The 17,889-nt window shown below is 37.2% G+C and overlaps 1 protein-coding gene across 1 annotated transcript in view; it reads right to left on the minus strand.

Moving 5' to 3' along the window:
- Positions 1-17,889, minus strand: part of arl6 (ADP-ribosylation factor-like 6) — a 42,567-nt gene that overhangs the window by 20,709 nt on the left and 3,969 nt on the right. The window contains exons 3-4 of the mRNA XM_028799846.2: positions 4,991-5,052; positions 3,287-3,355 (exon numbers count right to left, since the gene is read on the minus strand). Of these exons, the coding sequence (XP_028655679.1) occupies positions 3,287-3,355; positions 4,991-5,052 (131 nt within the window). The remainder of the gene's footprint in view (positions 1-3,286; positions 3,356-4,990; positions 5,053-17,889) is intronic.

Below are 17,889 nucleotides of genomic sequence, written 5' to 3' on the forward strand. Positions count from 1 at the left end.
CAACATGATACTGGAATATTTCTATCATGAACTGGTGTTCTGGTAGATTTTGCTATACTGCAACAAACACCTGCCACAGGACTTATGGTTCATTAAATTTTCTCTAATATACAAAGGTGAATGAAGGTAGTGATTGTTGTTAAGACTATAAGACTAAAGTTATTTTCAGCTTTTCTGGTATTCCAAAAGTCTTATCTTTCTTAATATAGTGCTCTGTTTAGAACTGTTAAGGCATGTGAACTAAAAATATTTTGGCACAGGGAAGTACAGGGTGAGCCAAAAAGAAGCACCATATTTCAAACGTTTATTATACAAAAACGCTAAAAGATAAAATAAATTTCATTATGACATAAGAACGGGTATACAAAATAGATTTTTTTCAATGAGTTTTAAAAATTACGTCTTCAAGGTGGCGGCCATCATTAGCGATACACTCTTCGAGATTTCTGAATGCTTTCATGACTCGTGCAGCCATTTCAAGGGGAATACTGGCGATTTCGTGGTGAATAGCATCCTTGAGGGCTTCAAGGTTTTGAGGTCAGTGTGTGTATACCTGTTACAAGAAGAAATTGCATGGAGTGAGATCAGACGAACATGAAGGCCACCCGACATCGCTGTGCAGGGATATCAGCTTTCTCAGAAACATCTCCTGCAAAACTTGCATGGATTTCCGTGCTGTATGAGCCATTCCTCCATTTTGTTAAAATCAGGCATCCATCACATCCACTTCTTCCAGTTGGGACACAGAGAGCTCTCTAGCATTTCAATGTAACATTCTGAAATGACGGTGATCATTGCTCCCCTTTCCTAAAAAAAAGTAAGGGCCTACACTGTCAAATTCTGCCATGGCACACCAAACTGTAACACGCTCACTGTGCTGGGGTCTCTGATGAAGTTCACAAGGGTTAGTTTCAGCCCAATAGTGAAAGTTTTGCTTATTTATGCAACCATTCAAATGGAAATGTGCCTTGTTGAAGTTTGTAGAATGTTCACACACAACTCTATATGGCTCCTGCACTACCATCATTTTGTATGGATGGAAATTAAAGTCCTCATGCATCCTTTTCAAAGATGTGTTAGAAATGCCTAAGGCAGAAGCATGTTTGTATGCTGAACACCTAGGAGACTGCAAAATTGATGCCCTTACTGCTTGGATGTTTTCAGGCATTCGTACAATCCGAGGACGCCCTGGAGATTTTCTGTTCAATGTTGTACCCATCTGTCTAAATTTAGCCACCCACTGAAGAACTGTTTTCTGATTTGGGACGTCACTGTTAGTACGAATGTTGAAGTGTGTTTGGAAGGTGCATTGCATAGTGATGATGGATTCGTTGTTTTTGAAGAACGCTTCAACAGCGAAAGCACAGTGTGCACCAGACCAAGGCATGTTGCCGACTGAAAACTACAAGGGATTGCCTATCAAAGGACCCCCATTCCAACCCACTCGGCTGCCTCTACCTCGCGCAATGACCTTGAGAAATGTGGTACTTCATTTTGGCTCACCCTGTATTTTGCCATCACATGACCTGAAAAACTAATGAGTAACCTCAGTAATCTTAGAACTGATGAATTAGACTTTCTCTTTTTTGAATATAGTCAAAGTATTTTCCTACTTTCTGTACATATCTGTAAACCTTGTAGAATTTTTCCACATTACACTAATAACATATTTTGCTATTTTTTTTTTTTTTAATTACAAAGTAGTATCACAGGGGGCTAAAGACCATTCTGGTTTATTTAGTCTTGAGGGAGAAAACAACCCTTGATGGGACTCGTATAATAATGTGTTAAATGCAATTCACTTTAACACATGTGACTGCATTATCATTGTATGAAAAGACACTTTATCACTATTGTCTCTGAATGAATCAAATGAAGAAATGGGGTAGCAAGAATTTAAGGAGTAATTTAAAAAGTTTTCATAAAAGTAATTCAAAAGAATTTTTGCCAAAAAGATCAAAAATATTAGAAACAAGACAAAAAAAATATAACATATCTAAATGTGTATACAGTTCCTCTTATATGTTTTCACCAGTTTAGGAATGTAATTGAAATAACCTGGATTGGAACAAGGAAAATTACACTCTGTCATGGAGCTACGACTTGGAGTGGGGTTTGACAGCAAACGTGATAATGGATTGACCCATATAACCTGATGTGGATCACCCTGAAAACACTTTGTTGAGCTGCCATGCAGCTGCTTCACCTATAAGGTGAAAGGTAACTGTCAAGTGTAATGCGACTGGGGCATGCACTACAGAGCCAGGCAGTGGAAACTGACTCTTGGTACACTGAATGTTACCTGCCTGGCAAGAAAGGAACCAGAACACATGCAAAATGTTGAAAACTATAACATGGAGTTGCCCCATGGGAGAGGATCAAGGTGAGTGTGGGGTTACTTACAAGTCCCTTGCTGATTGGTGTATAATTAATAATAATAATAATACATTTATATAGTGCCTTTCCAATGCTCAAGGCATTTACAGAATATAAGAAAGAACAGCAACAGTACATAGCATTGTACAAACCAGATAAATAAATAAAGAAGATTATGACAGTGAATTCAGAGAAAAAAAAAACAGACAACATAATTGATGGTCTAGCACACACACATACAGGATACATGAGCATCTTGACAGAGAAGTAAACTGAGAGAAGGGTAATAAAGTCAAGTAGAGCTAAAAGCCTTCCTGAACAGATGAGTTTCGAGTTGATTTTTAAAAGAATTCATGGAGTCAGCTGTCCTGATTAATTTCGGTAGGTCATTCTAGAGTCTGGGCGCTATACAGCTGAAGGCCCTGTCACCCATGGAGTGTAGATTAGTGTCGGGTACAACAAGATTGCCAGAATCCGAGGACCTTAGTGGGCGGGCAGGCATATAGTGATGGAGAAGGTCACTGATGTTGTTTAGAATTTGTTCAGGTTTATAAGAAAGCAACTTCATTGTGAAAAAGTTTTACAGACTTGCAGTGAGAAAAAGTTTGAGTTTTGTTTGCATATGTGCATTAAAAACTACTAAAAGTATTTGGCTGAATTGTATGCATACAATTTACAAAAAACGTAGAATGATTAATAAAAGAGTTATAATAATATATAATGAAACAGTCCTTTGAGCATAAATCCAAAAATACTTAGGATAAGACAGAAAACTAAACAAAAACAAGCCTACACACAAACAACATACATGTTACCAAAGAATAAATATTATATACAGTGGTCTCAAATTGTGCATCCTTGTAATCATTAACTTGTCCACACTGCCATTTGCTTTGTAAATATAACTTACTTGTAGTAATGCTCCCACAGATTCCGGTATCTTCCTTGACCAGACATATCAAATACTGTGAAAGACAGGCTAAGGAAAAAAAATAAGAGATTTTGTTTAATACAGAACTATATAGAAAAATTAAACTGTATGAAATGACAGTCTAATTTTGGGCACTAACTTAGGCAGTATGTTTTACTCAAACCAAATCAAGTCACATTTTATTTGTCACATACAATTATACTTAGTACAATATGTAGTGAAATGTGTAACTGCTAAACTCCAAGACAGTGCGTTAAATAAAGAATAAAAATGCCCAAAAAACAATAATACATAACTTTAAAAATATCAAGAAAAATCAGTGTTAAATGTCAGCAGTAGTGGGTATTATATGAAAATTAAAAAAATATGTAAAAAGTAAATTATAAATAAATAGCTTAATACAGTGGAACCTCGGGTCACGAACCTCTCAGACCACGTACAAATCGGGTTATGACCAAAAAGTTTGCCAAACTTTTGCATCTGTTCATGACAACACACTCAGGTGACGAACAAGCCAGTTTCCCTTTCGGTTCATACGCGCCGATGATTTCCGCACGTGTTCAGTCTCTCCCTGTGCAGCGAGAGAAAGCACTAGTGAGCGAGCGAGAGAGAGAGAGCGAGTATGTACAGTCCGGAACGGATCAATTGTATTTTCATACAATCCTATGGGGGAAATTACTTCGGGTCACGACCAAATTGGGTTGTGACTAGAGTTTTGTAACAAATTACGGTCGTGACCCGAGGTTCCACTGTATAAGAGAATTAACAACAGAGCATCATGTAGTTTAGGAAGTGGATGGACTGTGGAAAGAAGCTCCTCCTCTGTCTCTTATAACTGGTGTTCAGGCAGCAGTAGCATTTTTCAGATCGCAGCACAGACAAGAGACCGTTGTTGGGATAGCTGGTATCTCTGATAATTTTCTTTGCCGTGTTCCAACATTGCTTTGATAACACGTCTTGGAAGCTGGAGAGTGCACCCCCAGTGATGCATTCAGCCGAGCTCACCACTCTCTGCAGAGCCTTGCGGTTATGTTGCATGCTGTTTCCAAACCAGGGGGTAATAGTTCCTGTTAAGATACTTTCGATGGTGGATAAGTAGAAGTTCTTCAATAACCGGGACGGCAGCCTAAAATTTCTCAGGCATCCGACATGGTAAAAACGTTGTTTTTTCTTCACCAAAATGTTGATGTGCTTAAACCAGGTCAGGTCCTCTGTGATGCGGACACCGAGGTATCTAAAACTTTCCGCCCTCTACACCTGAGTCCCATTAATTCTGATGCAGGTGGTTGCGTCTCTGCTGCTTTGTCTCAAAGTTTAAAATCAACTCATTTGTCTTGCTTAAAATAACGAGAAGACAGTTGTCCAGACATCAGTGTGACAGACTCTCCACTTCAATCAGGTAAGCTGCTCATTGTTGTTAGAGATCAGGCCCATTATAGCTGTGTTATCAGCAAAGTTCACAATAAAATATGTAGAAACTCAAGAGTAACATCTGTAAAGAAGGAGAATAGCATGGCAGGGCACTATAGTTGGTCAGAACTGAACTTTTTGAAGAAATTCTTTATCTTTTTTGAAAATCAAATTACACTGCTTACTCTGAAACATTCAGGGTTTTTTTCACTAAAACATGTCATACTAACTTAGGTTATTTTCTATGTTGGATTTGCTTTGCTCTGGAATTACCTGGATGTCTTAAACTTCTCTATGCTGAATCCAATAGTGGGAACAATGTCCTGTGCTTGCGCCTGTAAGTCAAAAAAATAAATTGTAAAACCTAAATTCAGGTACATCTGACTTAATGTTGGGCTTTGTATGTAATACAAGAACAGTGTTAAACACTAAGGTGATAGTAAAATCACTTCCTTAAAAAATGGAAAGTTGGTATCTTTGACAAAGGACTCAATCTGGCTTATTAAATTTTAGAAATGATGGTACATTATGTTTTGGTAAAGTATACTTGTGTAAATTTTTCAAATTCTGCTGTTTTTAGATTTGCTCATGCTAATTAAAACCATGAAAATGTAGTACAGACTAGAGAAAGAAATTTAATAATATAAGCCCAAATAGTACAACAACATACTGGACATTTGTTTAATTTTAATTTTAAATTATCATTCCCTGTGATAGAGAAAACCCTACAATATATTCAAGAGCCCGTTCTTTATACTTAATGTTTTTCAAATTCTATCATTATTTTGAAGGTGATTTAGTTGTATGTAAAGATAGGTTTTCACTATATTTTACCACAGCACCTGTGGGACTTGCTGCTCCTTTAAAGTTAATTATTGGACTATAAAGGGATTTTTCTGAGATGCTAAATCTGAATAAGAGACTCTTATTGGCTGCGACTGAAAATGAAATTTATGGATAAACATTTTCAAGTCATTAAAAAAGAACAACTTATGTAAGAGAGACAAAGCAGCAGCCCTGGCAAAAAAAAAAATAGAATGTAGACAAAACTCTTACCTGCAAACTGTCTGCAAAAAGTTATCTTGAAACTACATTTGTACTAAACTAAAAATTGCTTCTGTGAATGCTAAACAGCATGTGTACTGCAAACATGATGCTACACACAACAAGGTTGCATCATCTTTACTAGAAGGATGTTTGTGTTACAACACAACAATGTTCTGAACAGAGGAACATTGCAGGGGCTTAAAATGAAAATACAGTATCCTTGATCAGCTTAGTCAGAGACTAAATCACAATCCTTTTGAAAATCAGTGGTCAAGACATAACAGCCTGATAAAATCTTTCTCAAATAACAATGGGTAAATATTGCTCCATTAACAGCAAAGTTAATAAAGATTTATTCAAAACGATTAACTATTTTACTTTATTAATAGCAGAAAGATCCTATTTCTTCTGGATATACTTAAAAACCTAATATTTTCATTGTTCACAAGGATGTATATGCTTCATATATAGTAAAGCATAAATACATGTAAAGAAATGTAAAGCAGAAATTAAAAACACAGAGTAATTAATTTTATACTCCAATTGATAAACACATAGTCTCTTTTATTTACAAGGTGACACAATTATATTACTTCTGTTGCCTAAACCTTCTCTTTCATTATATATTGCACCAAGTCAGTGCAACATATTGTATTAATCAAGCAAAGGCTGCAACAACACAGTTCATCACTGTACATCAACACACACTCACTAATACCAGACCAATTTAGAGCCTGCAATTAATGTTAAACGAATATAATTTTGACACAGGAGAAAATGAACATTCTGAGAAAGTCCTCAGGAAGAATACACAAGCTATTACATATACCATACAAAGAACACCAATAAACGCTATTGTCTGATCAAGACTGAAAAACAACTTGCAAGTTATCACCATTTTTATATGTGTGTGTATATAGATAGAGAGACAGTACATATTTAACATTTCAAAAAGTCTAAGAGGTAGAGAAAGTATTTTATAGAATAATCTAATTTTGAAGCATTTTCAGTGAAAGAAGAAAAGGGAAAATTAATAAGCAAAACATACAAAAATGTTCATATAATAGATATTTATTTACTTTATGACTGTTTTCATAGCTGAAGAGAAAAAGTCATAATTGGCAGGTATGCATAAATTTATTTTTCAAGTGAAGATACAAACCCCTATTACATGTATTAATGTCCCTTTATGCCAGTAAGTGAATGTAACATCTCTTCTTGGAAATATGTCACAATTTATACTAGGGCAGCCTTTAAAATAAACAATCAAACAAACAAATAAAGCATCATCAGTTACACAGATAAGAAATGCAAGGGAAATATCCTTCTTTTGCTCATGATGCTCAGTCAGGGCTGTATTTGTTAAGACTAGAAAAAATAGAAAAATTCATAAGTAAAAAAAAAAAAAAATACATATACAGTGGAACCTCGGTTCACGAACGTCTCGGTACACGTACAAATCGATTTATGACCAAAAAGTTTGCCAAACTTTTGCCTCGGTTCACGACCACACACTCGGTATACGAACAAGCCAGTTTCCCTTTCGGTTTGTACATGTTCAGTCTCTCCCTGTGCATTTCCTGTGCAGCGAGCAAGAGAGAGAGCGAGAGAGCGCGCGACACACACACACACACACACACACACACACACACAGAGGCAGCGCGAGACAGACATATACACACACACACACACACACACACACACACACACACACACAGAGGCGGCGTGAGAGAAAGAGACAGATGCACACACACAGGCAGCGTGAGAGAGAGCCGCGCACATACACAGGCAGTGCGCGCGAAAGAGAGGGCTGGACTCATAAGGTAGAGAAGGCAGTTAAAGAATGCACTGGGCTTGATTTTGTTTTCACTTCTGTTTACAGCGATCGGTTCGTAGCGTGCATTGTTGCAATGTTACTTTTCTTGGTGGTTTATTAAATTACGGATTTTTTCAAATGTTCATTTTTTTCCCTGTACTTAAAACTCATAAAAAAAAAGTGTTTTTAGCCAGGGGCTGGTAGCGCTATAGCGTGAACTATTGCAGTGTTAGTTTTCTCTGTTGTTCAAGGTTTTCTCAGTGTTATTCAATGTTTTTACATTTAGTTTACTATTACGCTGTGCATTCTATGGTTTAATTAACTATATTTGTGCTTAAAAACTTAAAAAAAAAAAATATTTACATACAGTTCGTATGGTCTGGAACGGATTAATTGTATTTACATACAATCCTATGGGGGAAATTGCTTCGGTTCACGACCAAATCGGTTTACGACCAGAGTTTTGGAACGAATTATGATCGTGAACCAAGGTTCCACTGTAGGTCTTAAGCGGTAAAAAAACTGAAAGGAAATTTTACTAGATATTTTCTTAATGTAAGTAGTAAGTCTTAATGTAACTAACCAACTTAATAAACTATTTTTCCAGTTTTAACTTTACACCTCTATTTTGGCAGCAGAATTCAGGAAAACTATAACAGAAGGAAATCAGGAATAGGCAGAGGCTTTGGAAAGTTATTGCATGGCCAGTAAGAGAGAAGCACAAATAATTTCTTATTACCTTCTTCTTGGTAGAGCTTGTCTTACTATAGACAGCCAACAGAAATTTAATCTAGCACTGTTTCTTAACATATCACTGATGAAAATCAAACAGGCAGGGTGTGTATTTGCATTACTTTATAGTAATGAAAATTAAACAAGCAATTAACATAGGGAATTATTCTTATTTTTGCCGTTTCTTTTCTTACTGAGAATATGAAACAAATAGCAAGAGATTAGTAAAAAAAATATATCATTTAAAGGATAAGGGTGACATTTTTCATTGTATTGTTATTTTTACAATATAGAGAAAAACATCCTTTTGTTCCAGTCATTTACTTTGTTAACCAAAGCTTTATTCAAACCAGTACTACAGTCTGTAATTTTAACTTTCTAAAATAAACAAATAAATAAATAAAAAGTAAAAAAATTAAAAAAGGAAATTTGACTTGTTGACTAATTCACTACACTATTTCCTGTTAGGCTAGAAAGCTTAAATTTGCTAGGATGGTACATATAGGGCAGTAGGTACCTGCTAAGAAAGGCATTTTGATATATCAATACCTAGGAGTAAAAAAATCCTCCCACACTTGAGAAACTGAAACTTGGGAGTGCTGCAAAAAAAAAAAAACAACAAACATTTGCGGAAACATGTCTTTTTATTTGTTGATATTTGTCATTAATAATGCTCTAGTGAGTGGGACATTCTAACACACCACGTCCCCCATTTCAAAACTGCACTTACAGCAATCTTAAAGAGGAACGGGGTGTGCCGATATATGCAAATGAAGGCCGTCGGCAGAAGGAAAGTGAAAGGAGACAAGTCTTGTAAATCTCAAAGAAGACATGCTCAGCAAATGCATGTCTGGTTCTGCGGATTTTAGCGTAGTCAATTTTGTGCAACTAAACCAGTAAGAAAGGTATATAATAAAGACAGTATTGCCGATCCAAACACCCTTCATGTTATAGGCAACCTTTTGGAAATGACGAATTAGCCAATGCACTGCTCAAGACAATTTCATCATCATTCACAAATTTTAAACAACAGCACTGACTAAAGTGGCATATCATCAAAGGTAGCAAATGCTTCATTTTTTTTGTCCTTCAACCACTGTGGGCTAAAAATGTCATTGTCTCGCTGGATTAAAACATTTATCTTAGAGCAATGTTTCTTAATCTTTGTAGCCTTGGGACCCAGTTTTACTTCTTTTAAATTGCTTGATGACCCACAGACAGCATTTAAAGGGAAGGGGGTTCCCCCTTCATGAATTGAGCACAAATTGAAAAGAAGGGGGAAAGAGGGTTCCCTTGGTGAAACGAGCTCAGCTAGAAACAGGGTAAAATATCACAAACAGTTGTTGATAGCTTCAGTGGACCAGGGGTGTGTCACATGTGACAATAAGTTTGCAATAAATTGTTTACACTATATATTTTTATCAGTTCATAGCCTTAAATGTTTTGAAAAACATTGTTCTCAAGTTCAAAATACCAATCAATGATCAGCCTCAAGCACTTTTTGAAGTAAAAAAAAAAAAAAAAAACAACAAAGAAGGAAAAAAATTAGAAATCAAATGATAGAACCAAGTCATGACTGAGCAGAATGAAGTGCAATTTTTTTCTATAGCTGATGGACATGCTGTTTTTCAGATTGTGATAAGACAAGAACAAGATATTACTTTTGAGTTAGTAAAAATGATTAGTAACTTTTATTGTTGTTTTTGAAAGAGGTTTATAATAATCCACTGTATACTGAGACAGAACTAATTTTAGGCATTGATGCTAATGGAGAGTCAATATTTTTAGCAGGTTTTATCTTTGAATGCATCAAATTTAATTTACCTTTCTAACATTACAGAATTCTGCTTTAAAATTGAGTTCTGCTACAATTTTGTTCACACTAACATCAGAAAAACCCTCTAACATTTGTGTGAAATTTACCCTGAACAAATTTCCAACTGTGCCCCAAGTTCTCATTTTAAAGCAAAAGCCTGGATCAACTGTACTAATTTCTTTCATTATTTTAAACACTTTAATCATGTCACTTTCAGTCTCAGTTTGCTTAAACTGAAAAAGATTTAACTACTATAATGTTGCATCATAACTCACACACACAGTACTAGATTTAGTCTAGCACTGCTAGGGCTGTCACAATCATTAAAACTTTAGTTGATGATTAATTGTCATACAAATAATTGCAATTAATGATTTATCTTTTCTGTTCATTGTATGCCATTATTATAGAGTAAGTCTAATAATATTTAATAATAAACATACACCTTATGAAGACGAAGAGCCATTTATTGGCATTGAACATTGAAACATATAAATAAAAATTACATTTCTGTTTGTCTTTTAGGCTTTGTAAACAAAACTTGTATAGTGCAGATATGACATAAATAAGAACCAATAACCAAGGTACCTTAATAAAAATAAACAAAACAGGCCATATCCCTGTCGTCCATACCCACAGCCAATCACGTTCCTCAATTACTAGGTAGACTCCTGGCAAGGAACACTAACATGTTTACCTTATCTGGTTTATGGCAAAATTTTACTGGGGTCACATGTTGCCTGCCATACTAATCATGATCTCAGAGGTAATACAGGTGTTGGTCATAAAATTAGTATATCATGACAAAGTTGATTTATTTCAGTAATTCCATTCAAAAAGTGAAACTTGTATATTAGATTCATTCATTACACACAGACTGATGTTTAATCAATTGTTTATTTCTTTTAATTTTGATGATTATAACTGACAACTAATGAAAGTCCCAAATTCAGTATCTCAGAAAATTAAAATATTGTGAAAAGGTTCAATATTGAAGACACCTGGTGCCACACTCTAATCAGCTAATTAACTCAAAACACCTGCAAAAGCCTTTAAATGGTCTCTCAGTCTAGTTCTGTAGGCTACACAATCATGTGGAAGATTGCTGACTTGACAGTTGTCCAAAAGACGACCATTGACACCTTGCACAAGGAGGGCAAGACACAAAAGGTCATTGCTAAAGAGGCTGGCTGTTCACAGAGCTCTGTGTCCAAGCACATTAATAGAGAGATGAAGGGAAGGACAAGATGTGGTAGAAAAAAGTGTACAAGCAATAGGGATAACTGCACCCTGGAAAGGATTGTGAAACAAAACCCATTCAAAAATATGGGGGAGATTCACAAAGAGTGGACTGCAGCTGGAGTCAGTGCTTCAAGAACCACCACACACAGACGTATGCAAGACATGGGTTTCAGCTGTCGATTTCCTTGTGTCAAGCCACTCTTGAACAAGAGACAGCGTCAGAAGCGTCTCGCATTTGGACTGCTGCTGAGTGGTCCAAAGTTATGTTCTCTGATGAAAGTAAATTTTGCATTTCCTTTGGCAATCAAGGTCTCAGTCTGGAGGAAGAGAGGAGAGGCACACAATCCACGTTGCGTGAGGTCCAGTGTAAAGTTTCCACGTTGCGTGAGGTCCAGTGTAAAGTTTCCACAGTCAGTGATGGTTTGGGGTGCCATGTCATCTGCTGGTGTTGGTCCATTGTGTTTTCTGAGGTCCAAGGTCAACGCAGCCGTCTACCAGGAAGTTTTAGAGCACTTCAAGCTTCCTGCTGCTGACGAACTTTATGGAGATGCAGATTTCATTTTCCAACAGGACCTGGCACCTGCACACATTGCCAAAGCTACCAGTACCTGGTTTAAGGACCATGGTATCCCTGTTCTTGATTGGCCAGCAAACTCGCCTGACCTTAACCCCATAGAAAATCTATGGGGTATTGTGAAGAGGAAGATGCAATACGCCAGACCCAACAATTCAGAAGAGCTGAAGGCCACTATCAGAGCAACATGGGCTCTCATAACACCTGAGCAGTGCCACAGACTGATCGACTCCATGCCACGCCGCACTGCTGCAGTAATCCAGGCCAAAGGAGCCCCAACTAAATATTGAGTGCTGTACATGCTCATACTTTTCATGTTCATACCTTTCAGTTGGCCAACATTTCTAAAAATCCTTTTTTTGCATTGGTCTTAATTGATATTCTAATTTTCCGAGATACTGAATTTGGGACTTTCATTAGTTGTCAGTTATAATCATCCATCCATCCATTTTCCAACCCGCTGAATCCAAACACAGGGTCACGGGGGTCTGCTGGAGCCAATCCCAGCCAACACAGGGCACAAGGCAGGAAACAATCCTGGGCAGGGTGCCAACCCACCGCAGGTTATAATCATCAACATTAAAAGAAATAAACATTTGAAATACATCAGTCTGTGTGCAATGAATGAATCTAATATACAAGTTTCACTTTTTGAATGAAATTACTGAAATAAATCAACTTTGTCACGATATTCTAATTTTATGACCAGCACCTGTATTTGTTGCACATATATTTTCTTTCTAACTTCACCATCAAGGGGAACCTTGCTTTCTTTTTAAAGTAACAAAACAAAATACTTATCCTCCTCAAGTAAAAATACCTGATTTCTTATTTAAGAAAAAAAAAAGTTAAGTTGTGGAAATAGTCTTTTTTTCATAAAGATGTTGCTTGCTGCTGTAGAAGTAAAGTCTGTTTTATACTTTCCACTTGAAGCTTGTGCAAGGTCAGCAGTCAAAACAATATTTGTATACAGCCTGTTTGATCAGCACATTGACATTGATCTAGTCAGTAGGTGACAGCGCTTAGTTAAGATTACATCAGGCATGTCAAACACACGGCCTGCAACAGAAATCTGTGCGGCCCGCATGATAGATCCTAGTTAGCACTGAACTTGTACAAAATGATTACTATCGTTTGTGATTGAATCATTCTGCATCTTCGGTGTTACTTATTGACTTTTCTTACTTCTGCCTTCTGACAAAAGCGCGTTTTCCCATGGCATTACGGTACCGGAAACGTCATCTGCTAGTATAGCCACGTGCCTTGACCAAAGTTAATGAGCCGCAGCGTCACAACTGAAGTGCTAGGCTGCAGCAGGGGTGGCCTTAGGTATGTGCAAACTGTGCACCTGCACAGTGCCGCCAAATCCCAGGGGCCGCCACGCCAATATATATTGAATACAATACAGAAAGAAAAAATAACGACACAGCAAATGGCAACGTGGCCGAAAAACATTCTGTTTCTTGTAAATTAGTACACTGTATTTACAAATGTCGCTAGAGTCGGAGCAGTAAGCTATATGTAGTATTATAATGTTTTGCCGTAATGAGAATATCATGGGCCGCCACTTGGTTTTCAAGTTACGGACACGCGTATATAGAAGCATGTCATGAGCACGAGGCGGCTATGCAGTGTCCGCAACGGCCATCCGCCGTGCATAAGATACCGTATTGACATTGCCAGGCGAAGGGGCCACCGATTCTCTCTCTGCCCAGGGCCGCCACGAGCCTAGAGCCGCCCCTGCTAAGGCTACACTACTGACTGGGCTGCTGAGACTGGCCACTGAGCAGAACTGACTATCACGAGTAGTAATAGCCCGCATATTTTCACGTTTTTTTGCTCTAGTTTCATGTAATTTTGTGCTAGTATTGTAACGTACAGTTAGTGCAGACTACAGCTGAAGATCTGAAGTGGACGCGAGAAGTTGGTGAGTTGTTTATTAACATATTTTTGTGATTTTGAGTTTGTAAAATTATTGTAGGTCAGGTGGCTTTTTGCATTTCGGCTTATCTTAGAATATAAACTTTGAAGTAAACTTAGTAAAGTAAAATTTGATTTTTGGAGGATTGGTTTTCCAACTTGAATTACTGAGCAATGAATTCAGTGAGCATTTTCGTGATTTCAGTTCACACAAACAGGGCATTGCGCTGTTCACTTACAACATTGAGAATGCGCCTGAGAATATCCAAATGGAATTGATTGAAGTGCAGTCAGATTCTATTCTGAAGGCAAAATACAACGAAGTTGGTGTGCCAGGCTTGTATGCTTACCTGCCACCCTTGTATGTGCAGATCCGTAAGTTGGCATCGAGAGTACTGTCAATGTTCGGAAGCACTTACCTTTGTGAGCAATTGTTTTTGTTAATGAAAGCTACCAAAACCCCACATCACTCAAGACTTACCGTCGAGCACCTTTCATCCCTCATAAAAGTTGCAGCTGCACAAGATTTCAAGACTGATATTCACGAACTGGTTACTAACAAGAGATGCCAAGTATCGGGACAAAAGAAATAAATCTCACACTGTAAGGCTCCTATATAAGCAATGAATATAATATAATGAATATCAATCATCAAGACACTATATAAAAGCGGTCGGGATTGTCCTTCCGTCCCGTGAGTGCAAAGCGTAGCGGTATTCCGCTTATCACAGATTTACTACTTGCGGCTTGCGGTACGAAGCGACGCGATGTGAGCAGAGTTCTGGTGCTCCCATCGTTCCCTTGCTTTTGTGCGCGATGCGCTGGAAAAATAGACAAAATTATGTCTCTGGAAATAATTAATGTTGATAGAGTACAAATGCCTCACCGCGTAGTAAATATCAGGGGAGATGGTGCTTGCTTATTCTCATCTATAGCTTATTTAGTGCATGAAACTCCGTCTTTAGCGGTACGGATTCGGGCTGACATTGTACGACATGTTTTAAGTAATTGGTCAAGGTTTCAGTCATTTACAATGATGCCGTCATGAATCTCTTATACAAATGAGCTTCAGTATCTCACTAAAATGTCAAAGTCTCAAACTTATGGTACCACTTCTGAGTTAATGGCAGCGGAAGAGTTGTTCCCCAATGAGATTCAAGTATATTATTATGGAGTCCTACACTCCAAGTTTGGACAGGCACTCGAGGGGATAAAAAAAATGTAGGTTTCCGGGAGATGTTATGAATGGGCACTTTGATGTTCTCATTCCCTACACTTACATACCTGATGTACACATGGAGCGCACACAAATTGAGGATAAAAGTCGGTCGCATTAAAAGGCGGGTGAGCCTAGTAATATAATAAGGACCTAGCTAAGAGGTTAAGACTCTAATACTACACTGTTGTATGGAGACTGCATGGAAATAAATTGCTTTTCTTTAAACTTTAAGTGTTACAAGTTTTCAGTATTGGAAAGAAAGCTACAGTAACTTTGTATAATAGTATTTGTTACAGTACGGCCCGCTGACGCACGTATGGCAGTCGAAGTGGCCCACCAATGGTAGTGAGTTTGACATGCCTGGATTACATACCTAAAAATGTTACAGCAGAGGAAGTGTGCCTGTTATTACTGCCTTTAATAGGAAAAAACAGAAGATGGAGTGTCAGACCCATTAACCAAAAGTGATAAATTAAGTGCGAGTATAAAACTCTTGTGAGTGGGTGACCTACATGATGAAGAGATGCACTATAAATATCTGTGCATATCTATCTTGCCCTTTGACGACCTGCTGCATCATATTCAGCCCTTTGTTCATCATTCTGACACTCATGTAACCAACCTCTCCTCAAAATTAAATACTCTGGGAAAACCCAGCTTGTTGTCATTTTTGGACATAGAACTCTTGCGACCAATAAGGATGCATCTAGTTATTTATTTATAACAAACGTTTTTTATAACATGCGCTTTAGCAGCCAACCTGGAAACTTGATCGCAAGTAGTGTGTCTGCGTCCTCCTCTGCTGCTCAAAGAGCTGCATTTTTTATAGCCAGCTTCTCCAGGTATTCCCACACACGCAAACCCTGACAGCTCTTACCCACCTATGGGGCATGTCCCACTCTGGTCCCAACCTAGGTTAGCTACAGCATTTGTAAAACTTAGGAAACTGATTATATTTAGCTGTGTTTACGGTTAGTTTAATAAAGGTTCTACAGTTTAGGATTTAATAACAAATGCTGGCCACTGAGATGTTTAGTTTTTCATACAAAAGACGAAAGAGTTAACTCAAAAGGAACAAATGGTTTGAAATGCATTACATTTTATAAGTAATTAAGTAGCACTTTTAATTACTTTTTTTTATAATTTAAAAATAACCTATTTACATTACTTGTTAAAGTAACCTTCCTCAACACTAGACGTCATTAAACGAGCACCTGTTAAACTTTACCTGGTGGAAAACGACATGTAAGAAGTGACAGAAATATATTTCTGCTTCATCCAGCTGATTTTAGTACAGATTAATAGAAACGATTCTAACGATTATCTTCTTATATAATACGCTACCGTGGTTGTCCGTTTGTCTGTCCAGGATTTTAAATCACCTGCAGCTCGCAAACCGTTTGAACTATTGACCTGAAATTTGGTACACATATACTAAGTGATGTCTACTATTCGCTTTCGGGATGATGATTGGCCTCCAAGGTTATTCCTCTTTTTACATTTTTATTTTATTGTAGAATCAATTCTCGGCAGCGGCCAGCAAGGCTGCTGTGCCGCACTTGCGTACGGTTGCTGTTCTCATTCCTACCACCTTCGCTGTCACTTCCCCTACCTCTTCATATCTTAAATCATTCTTGAAGCAGATTGAAGATTTAAGTACCAGCTTAAGTGAAAAATTAAGGAAAACGTATTAAGTAATTGCAACATAAACACTGACTTAATCAATTTTAACGTGAAAAGATGCCGACAAAAGAAGAGAATAATCGGGCAGCTAGGGTAGAGAAAAGAGCTGCTCAGGAAGCAGCAAGCGCATCAACCTCTGAGCAAACGAATGCTAAACGTACAGAGAAAGAGTATGAAAACTATGAATGCTCAAGTCAAGTGTATTCACTGCACATTATCATGCAGTGCGCCGTTACTGGTGCAAAATAATTGCCATTACCTTAAATAATCACAATCAGACAATTACTGTATGTAATAATTATGAATTGCATAGCACTGCTATGCCTGTTTTGTAACCTGGAGGCTAAAACTGCACTCAGTACTGTTCTCTGATTTTTACTCTACATATTGTGCAAAATACCCTAGTATTTGTTCATTCCTTAATGGTTTCTGAACCTTGTCTGGAGAGTGACAGTGAAGGGTCCTCTAAGACTACTATGTCTTTCTCATGAGTAGCACTTTCACGTTTCAGACTTCCCACTGTATATTCAAGTCTAACAGTTTTACTTCCAACGTGTAATACTTTACATTTACTTACACTAAACTTCACCCGCTCAAGCCAGTATTCTATTCAACTCCTTCTGTAATAATTCAGCCAATACTAAATTATCTGCCAGTCCGCCTAGCTTGCTGTCATCCGAAAACTTAGCCAGCTTACTGTTTATATTCCTAAACAGATCATTTATATACAATATATTAAAAATAGAGGTCGTCCCAGCACTAACCCCTAAGGACGACACACTTAACATGATCCAATTTTATGTAAGCATCACCCAATTCTAATTTACTTAAACAAATAAATGTTTAAAAGATTAGAATGATTGAAATTTAAAGTTTACTGCTTAGAAAGCAGAAAAATATATTACATTTTGTTTCACAATGGTTGTCACCTGTAAGCTCCCTGATGAAACACCATATTATACAAAATTACTTAATATAATTTAAATTGTTGGAGAAAACACCAGCATGCTACTTTTGTTAACACATAAACAACTTAAAATACTAAACATATCCATTAACTACAACAGCACAAACTTTTAAGCAGTAATGCAGGTACATTTTGCAAATATTATTTAGTATTCTT

Source organism: Erpetoichthys calabaricus, chromosome 4, assembly GCF_900747795.2.
Source record: "Erpetoichthys calabaricus chromosome 4, fErpCal1.3, whole genome shotgun sequence".
Classification (NCBI taxonomy): Eukaryota; Metazoa; Chordata; class Cladistia; order Polypteriformes; family Polypteridae; genus Erpetoichthys; species Erpetoichthys calabaricus.